The following is a 15,807-nucleotide window of genomic DNA, read 5'->3' as shown; positions in this document are numbered from 1 at the left end:
TCCGCGCTTCGTGCCGGCTACGTGGGTTGAATCACTGCATTGTCTGTGTCCTTTAGCCAGAGCGACTACTTTGGTTTAGTTTTACGGCACTTATTTGAAATCTGCTCAATAACCTTTTATTGTTAAGGAATTACTAAAAGCTTACTTGTATGATTTCACAACTCCATGTGCAGTCCCTTGTTAACCAAACAAGCAGTTGTTATTATTGAAAATAAAAATAAATCCTTTTAAAGACAAAAATAGTTTAACACACTTCCAGCTGTTTGTAATGAAGACACAAAACACCTTGTTAAGGTGACACAAAGCATGGCGGGAAGTTAGTCCCCAATAACCAACCGTCTCAACGTCTCAATCTACCTCAAGACCATCCTCGTACCCAGGGCCTTCGTTCCCTTTGACCAGCGGTCGAGCCTGCGCAGAAGGGACGAAGACTCGAGGTACGAGAATGACCTCAAGACAATCCTCATTTGTCCTCAATAAATAAGAATTAAAAACTCAACTATAGATCGAGCAAACATAATTATACTCTCGACTTTTTAATAACAAATTTTCAGATCAGTAATACAAAGTTTTAAAACTGATTTATTACATTTTGAAGGCAATGCGATATTTCTCATGATATTTAAAATATCGAGTCATATAACTTTAAATAGCAGCCCAAAAACTTCTGCTTCAGGCATAGTTATACCAGGAAAATACATTTATAAACAATAAAATAACAAATGTCACAAAATGTTCCTCACATTTTGGCGCATAAAATGGCGCGCAGTGTCAAGCTGCTCAAAGACCTCTGTAATAACAGGATGTACAACTATATAACAACAACGAATTTATATGATAACAATGTTTTCCTTTCCTTGAAAAGAAAAGCAAAAAATAGATTTACAAAAGGCCGAAGCTTTTCAAACGCAATTCACAGTTTAATATATCAAGATCAAATAATGTTTAAATGTTCTTCACATTTTGGCGCATAAAACTCGTTTTAAACACGCATTTTCCTGTTGGACAATCATAAGCTGTGCAAGTATTCTCAGATTCTCTCTCTCAAGAAAAGCTGCCTTTATTTGTGTTTCCATTTCTCGGGCTTTCCTCGCATCTCTCGACTTTTTCGCCGAAGCGTTATTCTTCCTTCTTCGTTCCCAGTAACTCTTTCTTTCTCTTGTTCCGTTATTTGCGTCATCGTCTTCTGAAGAATCTTCTAATTTTCTCCTCTTTTCTGCAGGTTCGTCTTTTGACTCTTCTCGTTTCTCATAATGCTCACCGAGCGTTGTTTTGAAATTGTTCTCTCTGGTGTCTTTGTTGGATACCGCTTGAGCTGCGCTCTCGAAGGCGGCAATTTCTCCCGCGAAGTTCTTTATCTTGGCGGGGGAGCTTAAATCTGTGCTCTTCGTGAATACGTAGAAAGGCGATGAGAGTTTCAAGTCTTGTGGCCCACCGTAATTCCCGCCTTTATACGCCAGCGCTCTCGGAGATTTCCCCTCTTGTGTTCGCTGCTGACTGCCAACTTGGAATGAGTTGTTTTTTGCTGATGACAGTAGCTCATCGTATAACAGACGGACTCTTGTTTGCTTGTCACTTCCTAGACGGTCATCAAGTATAGCTCTTCTCTCCGCGAAAGGAACATCAGCATTGGCTGGGCGAAACATTCCCTGAAAACTGTCAAGAAATCTGGAAGATGTAGCATCGTGTACGTACATCGAGCTGCTAATCTTGCTGGCTAGTGTTCTCTTCTCCATGTTTATCGCTTGAATCTCAAGTCTAATGTGAACTGAGATTGTAGTGTTTTGAATTCTTTTTAAGCGCTGCATCAGGAACTAACGGAAGCTGGGCAGGTGTAAAATTACACGTGAGTTTAGATTTCGTTATATAACACAAGAAATGATGTTTTGATCGTGTTTTGCTTGCTGGTTGTCATGTTTTCGTGTTATGCTGTAAGTTCCTGTGCAATTAATAAGAGGTGGTGGGGGGAGGTTCATTTAAAGTTGCTTTTAAAAGGACATATAAACAGCCAAGTTTACTTTGCATTTACTTGCTAACAGTAGCAATATAAAGTTGATAAATATGCACAGTTCTTCTTCCTTTCTCTCCCAATCTATGTTTAAAATCAAAATTTGTCTTTAAACTGTTTTTACACTCCGTAGCGTTCTTGTTTTTTCGCCTAACAATGCATGGACGTCTCCCCCTGGAACGTTAAACAAATTGTCGTATTAACCATAACGTGACTAAGCTCAAAGTTGCATAACAATTATTTCATAATTGCTCTCACGTGGCTTCGTGAAAACGTGAAATCGACTCTCAAAAGATAGAGGAAAATATTTATCGTTTAAGTTAATTCGCAGCCTTGCAATTGATTTTAATTGATTAAAATACAGTTCTTAAAAAACGCAGCCAGGTTTATTTGTAAAATGGATCTTATACACCTAAGGGAGCTGAAACCAAACTTGATTTGTTAAGGAGACTTAGAATTAGCATTATATTCAGAAAAAATTGTTAGAAGTCTTTTAAATGTAAGGCTCACGGAGAGCATGGAAAAGCACGCAGGTAAAACAACTGCGTGCTATAATCATAATAATTGAAATGACGTCTGCGTGCTGATAAGTTGTTTTTCTGATCGTTTTTGAGGATGAAGATTGCTTAATATGTTATGTAACAAGCCTTTTGCCTGTAGCTGACACACTTTTGCAACACGTGAGTTAAACATTCTGGAACAAAGTTAAAAACACTTATCTCTTTATTTAGTCCTTTCACAGCTAGGCAAGTGATCCCAAATGGTTAAAAAAAGAACTGAGAAATAAACACAGAAAGTTATTTAATTATTTAAACGGAATAAATATACCACTGAAGGCCGCTGGATTTGCAAATTTAATTGAATTTGTACATTATTTGGTTTTCACTGGAAAGAGATTATTGGGAATCTAGATCGAAATACTTTTTATAAAAAAAATCCTTTTGGGTCCGTCTTTCAATTTCAACATCTTGGACTCGCTTATCTGTCGAAAAAGTATTACTCGTGATATTTTATCATTTATTTTGTATTGAGTAATATTTAAATTGTTCAATTTTACATAATAACGATTAGGTAGATAACATAAAATTATTTTCTTTGCTGAAAACACAGTTAGAAGAGATTGGCTAAAGCATAGAAATGCAAAAATAATTGTTTAAAGTCGACAGAATATAGAGAAGCTAAGAGATATCAAACTTGAATTGTTTGAAGAATTTCACGATTGGCCTTATACTCAACAAACATTTATTTAAGCCCCTCTCCCTATGTAAACATTAAAATATTATATTTTTAGATTTTTTAGATGCTCACGTGCAATGAAAGTGATCACGCGACAAACAAAAACATCTTGTTATTGTGAAATGACGTCTGTCGCGAAGTTTATAAAAAAAATATATACTTCACGGGGCTTCTTCGTTTACCCGCTTTCTTTCCCAGATGCTTTCAATGATTTTATCTAATCTCAAGCTTAATTTGAACCGTTGTTTCACTCTTGCCTGCATTTTCCCGCAAGCCCCCCCCCCCCACACACACACACACACACACACACACACACTCCTCTTCCAAAGCAAAATTACGACATTCGTTTAGTAATTATGCGTTATGATGTTTGTGATTTCATGCACGTAGCTTACTTTATGTTATATAACAAGCTTTTTTAATGGCTCTAGCGTGTTTGAAAACGTGAGATGAAAATTTTAGAAAAAAAGAGAAAAACACTTGAGCAAAAATAATTATATATTTTTCAGTTTGAGCATGCACGCACACAGCTTTGCAACTGATCCCAAATAATAAAAAATCTGAATTTAGAACCAAACCCTTTTTTAAGTTTATTAAATGAGCTACTGGAGTCAAATAAAATTTCGAAATCAACTCATCCTCTCTGAAGTTAGATTATCAAGGATTTTTGATATGCCGGCAATCTTATGCAACGTTTTATATAAAATACTGCATTTGCTCGCTTCATTGTCATAAAATACCATGAATACGGCTCATTAACTTTTTTTTACTCTCGCATACGGTGTGTGACAAAGTCACTAACTGAAGGTTAGTTTCTTTCAACTGACTAAAATTTGGTTTAATAAAAGCTACAGAAAAGCTGGGTTGCCTTTAATATAAGATGTCAGTAAAGAGACTTAAAATCAGTTTCCTTTCCTGAGAAATTAGTAGCGTTATATTCAACAAACACTGTTTAATCTTCTACATACATAAATACTGAATAATAAGGCATTTTATTTGTAAGAATCTCGCGGGAATAAAAAAATTACGTGGGCAAAATAACTTCGTGCTTTTACGAAACACGTGGGTATCAATTAAGATTTTAAGCTGACATTATCTGCAGAAATTTTATTTTCAAATCACGCGAGGGTTAGCGGAAAGTAAGCAAGGTGTTTTCGCATCCTGTTCTATAAACAGCGAAAGTTGAGATTTGTTCCACAGATGTTTACAGAATCGTGGAAAAACATCACAAGTTATCAAACGTTTGCACGTGCAGAAAAAAAAAACAAAATGGCCTCCCGCGATAAGAAAACAGAAAATAAATTAAGCCCTTGTAAAAGAAGCCACTCTCCATATTTAATTGTACTGTTTTACTTAATATTTAATTCATTTTTTCATAAAAAAAGACAATTTGTACAGATCTTCAGTCAATCACATCATTCGACAAGAACTAGAAAGATTTTAAAATGATTTTGTATTAATGTAAATCCATGCTCCATACGTTAGCAAGAACTCCATGGGCTAAGCTAGGCTTGAATTGTCGAGGAAATCTAACCTTTTAATTTATAAAGAGTTGTTTATTGGTTGATCATCGCGGCAGGATGGGTACGAGGAAAACTTACATAGAGTTATATGACAATGCTACCTTTTTTCTGGCATTATGCGATCTTTTTAACATGTAATTAAGCCAGCCATACATGTACGCTATGCGGACCCTTTATTTCGTAGAGATGTTTTTAAAGAAAGAGAAAGGTTGGGGTTGGGAATTGACGGGTTTGAAATAAAACAGAAAAACTAAAGATTTCCTGAAAATTTAAAATAAGAATGATTGTGTCACTGGTTGTTCTTTCCGACTTTTATTTTTAAATTGTATCGCGATCTTCTGAAAGTTTTGTTTATGCGCGAGCCGTTTATATTTCGTGGTATTGCCGTCTCACTTTTCCGGCCTGTGATTGATTGCTTCTAAAATTAAAGTGGACGTCGCTGCGCTAAATTGGGTTCCGTTCACGAACGCATCTAAAATTCGTAACTTTCATGCAATAAATCGGTGGTAAATCTATCTTTTGCCGTTTGCACACTTCGGACAACTTTTACGGAAATTAGTTGTTTTTTTTCTCAATGTCGGTGAAAGGTCGACTCTACATTTGGATGACAACTTTTGTACCTTGACAGATTTTCTTCCGGAATTCTCCCTCGACATTCCGTAAGCTTTAAAAAACAATTTTCATCGGCTAGCCTACTATTTAAGTGAGTCGAAAATTAATTTTGTTTTAAAATTTTCGACCATTACGGTATTATATTTTTAATTCGCGGTGGCAAAAACTCTATTTAAACGGAGCACTTGCTTTTAGTAAGGGGAAACTGTCAGCTATAACTAAAATGCACAGTAAATTAATAACAATATAACTAAAAGCACTTACTTTATTTACCCAAAACAATTTAAACATAATCATTTTTCACGGGTGAAAGACAGAACCACTAGCGTTATAATTAAATTTCATTGTTCTTGATCTAAAGTTTGTTTGTTTGTTGTGACCATGCTCTTAATTTTTCGCCGTGAATCAGTCTAGTTACTTAGCTGCTCACAAAAACCGCTTCCGGAATATTTAGAGAAAAGTTAATATGACTATGACATAGAACCCGCAGTTCAAACGAATTTAATTAACGCTTCAGTGGGTCTTCTAAGTTTACTGTGCTTTGGCAGTGAGAAATTCAAATTTTTAACATTTGATATTGAAAACAAAGTTTTCTCTCGTTTTGCCAACGGTGCTAATGTGTCAAAAGTCAGGGAAAAAAATTGTTACAAAAAATGAATCAAACACAAGAAACTTGGAATATCACGAGGAAAACAAATCCTTCGCCTAAATATCGTTCAGGCTTTGTTTACTCTTGGTACATCGCCTACTATGTTTTGCTTTCCTGTGGAGCAGTTCTTAACAGTATGGTAGTGTTTGTAATGCTTCGAAGTGGCAAGATACGGCAAAATATTTCACGCTTTCTTATTTTTCATTTGTCAGTCACTCATTTGTTACTTCACGTGACTGTTCCAGTATTTTGGAGCATTCATTCCTCGAAGGGAAATTCTTCATCGTGTAAGGCCCTAGTCCTCATGGACCTTGCATGTGCAGCGGCTATTTTTAACAGTTTGGTCGCTATTACCTGGGACCGACACAGAAACGTTTTGCGACCTTTTAAGAGCCTGGGGCCAAGACATTTGAAGACTTACCTAATGTTGGTAGCCGCAATCTGGACTTACGCCTTCATAACGTCTGCGCCTTTTATTTACAGCGTTAAGACAGACTCTCGAGTGAGTTGCTCCAAAGAACATAATAACACTGAAACGTGTAAAGAATATAGTTTCTGTCATTTGCCTTCTGACTGGAAAACTCAACTTTCCAAAACAATCTACTTTTTGCTGGCGTTTGTTATTCCTTTAATGTACATGTTCATCGGCTACACAAAGATTGCTGTTAGTTTATGGGAAAGAAGCAAAAATGGAACAATTCACGGCGCGGTTGCCAAGTCTAAAGTAAAATCAACTCGCTTGATGGTTGTAGCTGTTCTTGGCTTTGTTTTATGTTGGGGGCCGAAATTTTTTGTGGATTTGCTAAACGTCTATGGAGTGTACAGTGAAAACAACTTTGAACTGCAGATCTGGTGTTTCCTGGCGCAGACGTCAAGCTCCTCCATAAACCCTGCAATTTACGCATTTTTTAGCCCAGAATTTAGGAAACTATTTTTTAAATTCTGTTGTTGCTGTGGTTTGGGGCACGTGTTTTCCCGCTGTCGCCGCCATTATGATGCAAATCGTGTGCAACCTATAAATCACGTAAACCTGGCAAAAGGGGCTTGGCAAGCTACAACTGGAGGAGCATAAATTCATAAAATTTAGGAAATATGGTGTATTTTCTACAGAAATAAATTAAATTTAGGTAGTATGTTCTTGCAATGCGTGTTTTAGCTACGCTAATAGTAGTATTGACAGCTGAAGGCCGAGACAAACTGCCATAAAACACAAATAAATTATATTTGAAAAACATCACAATTTGGTGCCGTTATTGTGCGCCTCTATGTACAAATCTACGTCATTTTTGTGAGCATAATTGCGGAAATCAGGAGCATAATTTGGGAATTCTGGCATAATTTTGGCATAATTTGGCAAAATTTCGAGCACTGCTAGTAGCATAATATGCCACTTTTAGGAGCAGAATCTGCCAATGCCTACTTTGAGTAGATCTTTCTCAGTCACTGCTTCTTTACTAATAATAATAATAATATTAATAATAATAATAATAATAATAATAATAATAATGATAATAATGATAATAATAATAATAATAACAACAATAATATAATAATAACAATAAAAATAATAATAACTTTTAATAAACTTTATTGAGTACTTTTCATACAAACTTGAATCTTAGGTGTATGCGGTTGAAAAGAAAATATACAAATTTTATAATATTTTATTATAATAATAATAATAATAATAATAATAATAATAATAACATTTTTTTACCTCGGGTTGATGGGGCTGATTAGGCTAACGCACCGAGGAAAAAATGGCAATAAGAAGAAAATATACAAAGTTCATATTTTCTTATTTTCCTCAAACAACTCTCTTCACGTAGTCCGTCACTGTGTTTATCACAATCCCTTAGCCAAAAACACAGAGCAAACTTTCTGTTATATTTGTCATTTATTTCTCTAGTATTTTTTATTGTTTCGTCTAATAAATGTAACTCTAACAAAAACGCTTGGAGTGCCCGTGCTATGAGGTGTGAATGCCTGTTATTAATAATGCAGATGTTGTTAATTATTCACGAGTGGCGGCTTATTTTAGCTCAGACCATTCCTAAATTACTGTATTTGTTTCTAAGGAGATAAGACTACTGGCTTTCAAGTCAACATTTTCTCGTTTAACTAAACTACATTTCTTCGATTGCTTTCTTCTAGTTTTAAGTTAGGAAAATAGTATTTTATAGCATTTTATATCAACTTTTCAAAGGTAAGTAATATCGTCTTGCAAATTAACTGAAATAGTCCACTTTTAATATCTGGCACTGATGACCATATTACACGAATCTAGACTTCAAATTCTAATGGTCCTAATGTATCTGTTTTCTTGAGCATTAAACAGTGGATATATCCTACTCATAGATGAGTGATAAAAAACATCATGCACACTCGATTTGAAGTCTCGGCTTCCATACAGAGTCTTACAGCTCAAAAGAGAAACGCAATAAAAGAATCACCAGGCGAATTAAATTTACTAATCTTGGCTGTCAGTCAAGACAACGATTATTGTCAGACTGAGTATTAAATATTGCTTAAATTTCATAGCCATAAAGGATAAACGCTGATAAAAAGCAGTGTTTCATCGCAGCCTTTTAACGAAAGGGGAATATGTTTTAAGATGATTTATTTATTTTATTTTTTTTACACAAGCGAACTAAAATGGCGGACGCTACCGATTGCCATGGCAACTGGATATCCTCTGGTCCTGATGGTGTCAAACCGTTTTCCCGTTACAAGTTGCGTGACACAAGCTACGTTGGTCACAGAGCCTATTCACGCGAGCGCACAAGTGACGTCAAACACATGTGGCGCCCACCTTGGAGGAGTGCTAGTAACTTTCCCGCCAAAAGTGGTTGGGTTGGCGCCATTGGTTGGAACACGTGGTCTTACAATGATTGGCGGCTGCTGAAAAGCGGCCATCAAATTACAGCTGGTCCATTCCGTACGGCCACGGCACATCGCATTGTGAACGAAGGAGTGTACTAGTGCGTCCTTTTCATCCAACAAGAAATTTTTTTAGACGAATTGACTGAGCTGGTTCTTTTTTCCTATTATGTGCTGGCTTTATACTCGAGTCCAAGGTCTTAACAGTTTTATTTTCCAAGATGGCGCCTTTTCCGTCATTTTGAAAAGCAACGTTGAAAGGACCCTGGGGAGGAGTTGCAAAACGGTTCACTAGCGGACGATGTATTTACATGCTTCCAACATAAACCGAGCTTATTGTTTTAAAGTAATGGTAGACCTTGAAGCAGCTGCAAGTGAAGAATTAATTAACTATTAATCATTTATAATTTCAAATTTACTCCGTGGTTTTTCACTGTCACGCAACTGTCACGCCGCAAAAAAAAATAAATGCAACTCTATTGAGTCAAAAACTCAAATACTACAGGTTGTAGAAAATTACTTTATAAACTACTTGTCCAAGTCTCAGGTCTGTACGGTATTCCGTATATATATATTCGAGTTGTCCGTCAAAATGTTTCACATGAATTTAGAGAGCACAGTATGGCAACGCCATGTTGGTGCCCAACTGCTTGGGCACCAACATGGCGCAGAGAATTAATGAAAATATCTGGAGTTCACTTCTGCTTCAAAAAGCGGTCAGATCACCCCCTTGAACAAGTAAATATTCAGATAAACACTTCTTGCAATACCTGAGCTGTTCAGATAAGTCAGGGTTCTTACGATTCTGGATTTTAGAATTTTATGACGTCACGTGAAAGCCAAAATTTTCGGCCAGGTTGGAATAGGTTGTTATTATCTAGTTTAGTCTGAAAGGTACTTCTATGATGTCACAATTTCATCGGGGTCCCTTGTTAATCATTTGTCACCATTGAAAGTTTTACTCACGTTATAGTCCTTTTCATGACAAAACTGGCCCACTTGGTAAGGTCAATTAGGACAGCATTGCGTTAGGTTAGTCGCCGATTATCAACCGTTTTACTCAAGTATATCCTCATCTAACCTCCTACGTACCTCGTCACGCAATATGTAGTCACTTACAGGTTAGATTGCGTGACAAGTCGAAAGAGTTTCATTTTTCTGGCATGACGATCGCACTGGATGAACACCCTCGCCAGGCGCCGTTGCATTTTGCCATTGAGGCGCGCGAAACAGAAAGCGCGGGAAAAAGCGCGGGGCTTTTGCGACAAGCCCACAAGTCCACGCGCACCGCGCTTTAGCCAAGGAGGGACGCCTGGGGACAAGCAAGCTAGATGAGTAAAACATTCAACAATAGGTCAAGAAAAAACATGTTCTCAACTGTTTAATGGCAAATTTTTAGAATATACAAAGCGTTTTAATTGATTAAATTTTCAGTACAATGAGATATGCAAAATATCAACCGTCATAACAATAAATACAAAGCATCCCAAAGACTTCTGCCCCAAGCGGAAGCTTACAAAGTGATATCAGGGTATTTTTTTAAACAATGGCGCCGACAAGACATTGTATTTAATACCAAAAAAAAGTGGAGTTTCCAAACGCCTTAGCTATGACACTGCTTCAGTACAAATCTGACAATGTTCAAAGTCAAACGTTTTTTTTTTTTACATTTTAACACGCAAAACTCGTTTTAAACACGCATTTTCCTGTTGGACAATCATAAGCTGTGCAAGTATTCTCAGGTTTTCCCTCTCAAGGAAAGCTGCCTTTATTTGTGTTTCCATTTCTCGGGCTTTCCTCGCGTCTCTCGACTTTTTCGCCGAAGCGTTATTCTTCCTTCTTCGTTCCCTGTAACTCTCTCTTTCTCTTGTTCCGTTATTTGCGTCATCGTCTTCTGAAGAATATTCTTCTCTTCTCCTCTTTTTTTCCACCTTTCTCCTTCGACTCCTCTCGCTTCTTCGCAAGATGCTTAGCGAGTGTTGTTTTGAAATTGTTTTCTCTGTTGTCTTTGTTGGATACTGCTTGAGCTGCGTTCTCGGAGGGGGCAATTTCTCCCGCGAAATCCTTTCGCTTGGCGGCAAGGGAGCTAAAATGAATTGCCCTTTTGTCCACTAAAGAAACGTTAGCAATGGCGGGGTAAACATGTCCATAAAAACTGTCAAAATATCTGGAAGATGTAGCATCGTGTACGTATATCGGGCTGCCAATCTTGCTGGCTCGTGTTCCCTTCTCCATGTTGATCTCTTTAATCTCAAGATTAATGTGAACTGAGATTGCAGTGTTTTTAAATTCTTTTTATGCTCTACGCTAAGTAGATACGGAAGCTGGACAGGTGTAAAATTGCATTACACGTGAGTTAAGATTTAGTTATATAACACAAGAAATAATGTTTTGATCGTGTCTGCGAGCCTCATGTTTTCGTTAAATACTGTAAATTATCTGTTATTGGTGCGAGGAAGGGAAGCGGGGTCTTAAAAATTGTAAAAAAAACTGTAGTTAAAAATTTACAGGCCCTCGCTTGTTATTTTTCCTCGTTTTTTTCTCTTCCCTTCACTCTCAGTAAGGACCCCATCCCCCCTCCCTAATCCCCAATCGCCTTTCAAGAAGGAGGGCGCACCTGATACAAACACTTGAGTTGTTTACAAAACTACAGTTTAGAATTAGATTCAACAAACATTTACACGTGAGTATAAAGCGAACCCGCGGCGTGAAAAACAACTTCGTGTTATTATGAAAACGACAGCTGCGCCATGTGTTATTTGGCCAAGTAAAACGTAAAAAACAAATGTTCTCGTCCGGCTTTAACATTTTGGCATGAGTTCGCATTAAAACGCAGACGAAAGCCATGTCTTACAGAATTTTCAACTACGAACAAAGTGAAATTAACGCCTGTTAGTTTTTGTTCGTTCCAACTTTTTCAATAACAAATAATAAAAAAAAAGAGAGGCGGCCCCCAAAAAATGAAGCGGGCGGGGACGATAAACATTTGTATTTTTTTACTTGGCCTTACATGTATAGCCGACATGTTGTAGATATTTTTAAACAAAGCTGTGAGCTTGATACCGGAAAGAAGTCAAGCTGTTTTTATCTCCGGTCAAATAAACAAATGAGTTTATGATCAGTTGAACTTTCACAGTCGTGAGAAATTTCATGAGTTATTAAAGTAATAATGGCTTCCAACAATAACAAGTTTTCTCTCCCTTTCTGTCTGTTGTCTCTAAATATTCAATTTACGTTGCATTAAAAGTCCTTTGTACCGATTTCCCGCCAACCATATTAATCAACTACAAATTTGCAAAGATGAAAAACCGATTTAAAGTCACAGTGCATTCATGTTTTGAGGAAAAAATTCAAGTATTATAAAAAAAAACTTTGCAACGTTTGACAAGCGCACTTAAGTAAGATTATTTACTATTCATATGGCATTTCAAACGTTGGCTTGCAAAGCAATGAATATGAGAATTAAAAATTAAGTTCACTGGTCTTAGTAATACAGCATCTGAGGTTTCAAGGGTTTTTCCAACCACTCACCAAGCACGTTGTCGCTATTCAGATTAAAAACAGCGGCTAAAAACATCCGTCGTGGATGCAAAAGTTAAAACTTCCAAGTTGACCCAGGCCAGGTTTACATCTAAAATTTTGCAGTATTTGGGCCAACGAAAAAATAGTAATTGTATTTTATTTTCACTAATCTTGCTGTAGTCTTGGCCTTCTCTGTTCAATGCCATACAAACAAGTAATCGAAAATTAAATATTTTTCCTGGTTCTCCAATCCTTTAGAAAGAATTCAAACCACAGAGCATCAGCGCTTCAGAGTGAGTTTTCTTTTTAACACCGAACTACCAAAACCCGCGTATAAGAACCTAACATTTAAGAACCTGTTAGGCTAAAATTTCATTTTTAAGCACCCTTCACATAAGAACCATTTTGGGCTAAAATTCTAAAACAGGTTCTTATTTTCAAAAAAAGAAAAAAATAATCTTCTCAAAAATATAAAATTAAAAAATCTTCTCAAAAATATATTTATAACACAGTCTGTACACATTATAGTTACAGCATAGTTACATAAAACTTGTCCTCCTTGAATAAAATTTATTTTATTATTATTATTTCTTGAACAAAAGTTAAGAACCTAATTAAGAACCTAGTTAGCCTAATTTTACACTAAATACCATTTATATAAGAACCTGTTTAGGCTAACTTGAAAAAACGTAGGTTCTTATACGCGAGTTTTTACTGTATTTACAACTTAAACGTTTCCTTTAGAGAGCATTTCCTCCCCTGGACTTAAATTATTTTGTACAAGGGAACTTGCGTTGTTTTCGGCAACTCTTCGTTGAAGCACTCGAACAGTTTTTTCAGCTTACAAAGTGATATCAGGGTATTTTTTTAAACAATGGCGCCGACAAGACATTGTATTTAATACCGAAAAAAAATGAAATTTCCAAACACCTTAGCTATGACACTGTTTCAGTACAAATCTGACAATGTTAAAAGTCAAATGTTTTTTTTTTACATTTTAACACGCAAAACTCGTTTTAAACACGCATTTTCCTGTTGGACAATCATAAGCTGTGCTAGTATTCTCAAGTTTTCCCTCTCAAGGAAAGCTGCCTTTCTTTGTGTTTCCATTTCTCGGGCTTTCCTCGCGTCTCTCGACTTTTTCGCCGAAGCGTTATTCTTCCTTCTTCGTTCCCTGTAACTCTCTCTTTCCCTTGTTCCGTTATTTGCTTCACCGTCTTCTTTTTTCCTCTTTTTTCTAGCTTTCTCCTTCGACTCGTCTCGCTTCTTCGCAAGATGCTTAGCGAGTGTTGTTTTGAAATTGTTTTCTCTGTTGTCTTTGTTGGATACTGCTTGAGCTGCGTTCTCGGAGGGGGCAATTTCTCCCGCGAAATCCTTTCGCTTGGCGAGGGAGCTAAAATGTAATGCTCTTTTGTCCACTAAAGGAACGGTGGGGTAAACATATCCCTGAAAACTGTCAAGAAATCTGGAAGATGTAGCATCGTGAACGTATATCGGGCTGCTAATCTTGCTGGCTCGTGTTCCCTTCTCCATGTTGATTGCTTTAATCTCAAGTCTAATGTGAACTGAGATTGCAGTGTTTTTAAATTCTTTTTATGCTCTACGCTAAGTAGATACGGAAGCTGGACAGGTGTAAAATTGCATTACACGTGAGTTAAGATTTAGTTATATAACACAAGAAATAATGTTTTGATCGTGTCTGCGAGCCTCATGTTTTCGTTAAATACTGTAAATTATCTGTTATTGGTGCGAGGAAGGGAAGCGGGGTCTTAAAATATGTAAAAAAAAATGTAGTTTAAAATTTACAGGCCCTCGCTTGTTATTTTCCTCGTCTCTTCCCTTCACTCTCAGTAAGGACCCCTTTCAAGAAGGAGGGCGCACCTGATACAAACATTTGAGTTCTTTACAAAACTACAGTTTAGAATTAGATCCAACAAACATTTGCATGTGAGTATAAAGCGAACCCGCGGCGTGCAAAACAACTTCGCGTTATTATGACACGACATCTGGGCCATGTGTTATTTGGCCAAGTAAAACGTAAAAAACAAATGTTCTCGTCCGGCTTTAACATTTTGGCATGAGTTCGCATTAAAACGCAGACGAAAGCCATGTCTTACAGAATTTTCAACTACGAACAAAGTGAAATTAACGTTAACGCCTGTTGGTTTTTGTTCGTTCCAACTTTTTCAATAACAAATTATAAAAAAGAGCGGCGGCCCCAAGAAATGAAGCGGGCGGGCACGAGAAACATTTTGTAATTTTTATTTGGCCTTACATGTAGTACATATTTTTAAATTCGACGACGCTTTTAACCCTAATCAAAGCTGTGAGCTTGATATCGGAAAAAAGTCAAGCTGTTTTTATCTTCGGTCAAATAAACTAAGAAGTTTATGATCAGTTGAACTTTCACAGTCGTAAAAATTTCACAAGTTATCAAAGTTTAGAACGACTTCCAACAATAGCAAGTTTTCTCTCCCTTTCTGTCTGTTGTCTCTAAATATTCAATTTACGTTGCATTAAAAGTCCTTTGTACCGATTTCCCGCCAACCATATTAATCAACTACAAATTTGAAAAGATGAAAAACCGATTTAAAGTCACATTGCATTCGTATTTTGGGTAGAAAATCAAATATTATCAAAAAATTAAATATTATAACTTTGCAACGTTTGACAAGCGCACCTGAGTAAGATTAGTTAGTTTGCAAGGCAATGAATTATAAATAAAGTTTACAAGTCTCAGCATACAGCATCTGAGGTTTCAAGGGTAATTCCTACCACTCACCAAGAACGTCGCTATTTTGATTAAAAAAAGCCGCCACTCCGATGTATAAGTTTAAATTTCCAAGTTGAGCTGTTGAGCCAGGCCAGATTTACTTCTAAAATTTTGCAGTATTTGGGCCAACGAAAACATAGTAATTGTATTTTATTTTCACTAATCTTCCTGTAGTCTTGGCCTTCTCTGTTCAATGCAATACACACAAGTAATCGAAAATTAAATATTTTTCCTAGTTTTCCAATGCTTTAGAATGAATTTAAACCACAAAGTATCAGCCCTTTACGTCCTTTACAGTGAGTATTCTTTTAAATATCCAACTATTTACAACTTGAACGTTTCCTTCAGAGAGCATTTCCTCACTTGGGTTTAAATTATTTTGTACAAGGGAACTTGCGTCGTTTTCGGCAAATCTTCGTAGAAGCTTCCGAACAGTTTCCGATTTAAATTATCCAATCATAAACTGGCGCGAGCACTCAATCTCTAATTTAATGTTAACTGAGATTGTAGTGTTTTTTAATTCTTTTTATGCTCTACGCTAAGTAGATACGGAAGCTGGACAGGTGTAAAATTGCATTACACGTGAGTTAAGATTAAGGCCCCG

The 15,807-nt window shown here is 36.6% G+C and overlaps 2 protein-coding genes across 2 annotated transcripts; one reads left to right on the top strand and one right to left on the bottom strand.

The window, feature by feature from the left end:
* Window positions 1–547: 547 nt before the first annotated feature.
* Window positions 548–1,842, bottom strand: LOC144630102 (uncharacterized). Its single transcript, XM_078488390.1, has one exon. The coding sequence runs from the start codon at window positions 1,806–1,808 to the stop codon at window positions 957–959; it is 852 nt and encodes a 283-aa protein (XP_078344516.1). The 5' UTR covers window positions 1,809–1,842; the 3' UTR covers window positions 548–956.
* A 4,190-nt stretch (window positions 1,843–6,032) lies between these two features.
* Window positions 6,033–7,100, top strand: LOC144630967 (neuropeptide FF receptor 2-like). Its single transcript, XM_078489320.1, has one exon. The coding sequence runs from the start codon at window positions 6,033–6,035 to the stop codon at window positions 7,098–7,100; it is 1,068 nt and encodes a 355-aa protein (XP_078345446.1).
* The last annotated feature ends 8,707 nt before the right edge of the window (window positions 7,101–15,807 follow it).

This window comes from Oculina patagonica, chromosome 11 (assembly GCF_052425735.1).
Source record: "Oculina patagonica isolate OP01 chromosome 11, crgOcupat, whole genome shotgun sequence".
Taxonomy (NCBI): Eukaryota; Metazoa; Cnidaria; class Anthozoa; order Scleractinia; family Oculinidae; genus Oculina; species Oculina patagonica.
The sequence above is the reverse complement of the archived record's forward strand: the minus strand, read 5'-3'. Positions and strand labels throughout refer to the sequence as shown.

What these genes read in the sequence shown, in the direction of transcription:
- LOC144630967 (XM_078489320.1), top strand. Translation starts at nt 6,033, where the DNA reads ATGAATCAAACACAAGAAACTTGGAATATCACGAGGAAAACAAATCCT.
- LOC144630102 (XM_078488390.1), bottom strand. Translation starts at nt 1,808, where the DNA reads ATGCAGCGCTTAAAAAGAATTCAAAACACTACAATCTCAGTTCACATT.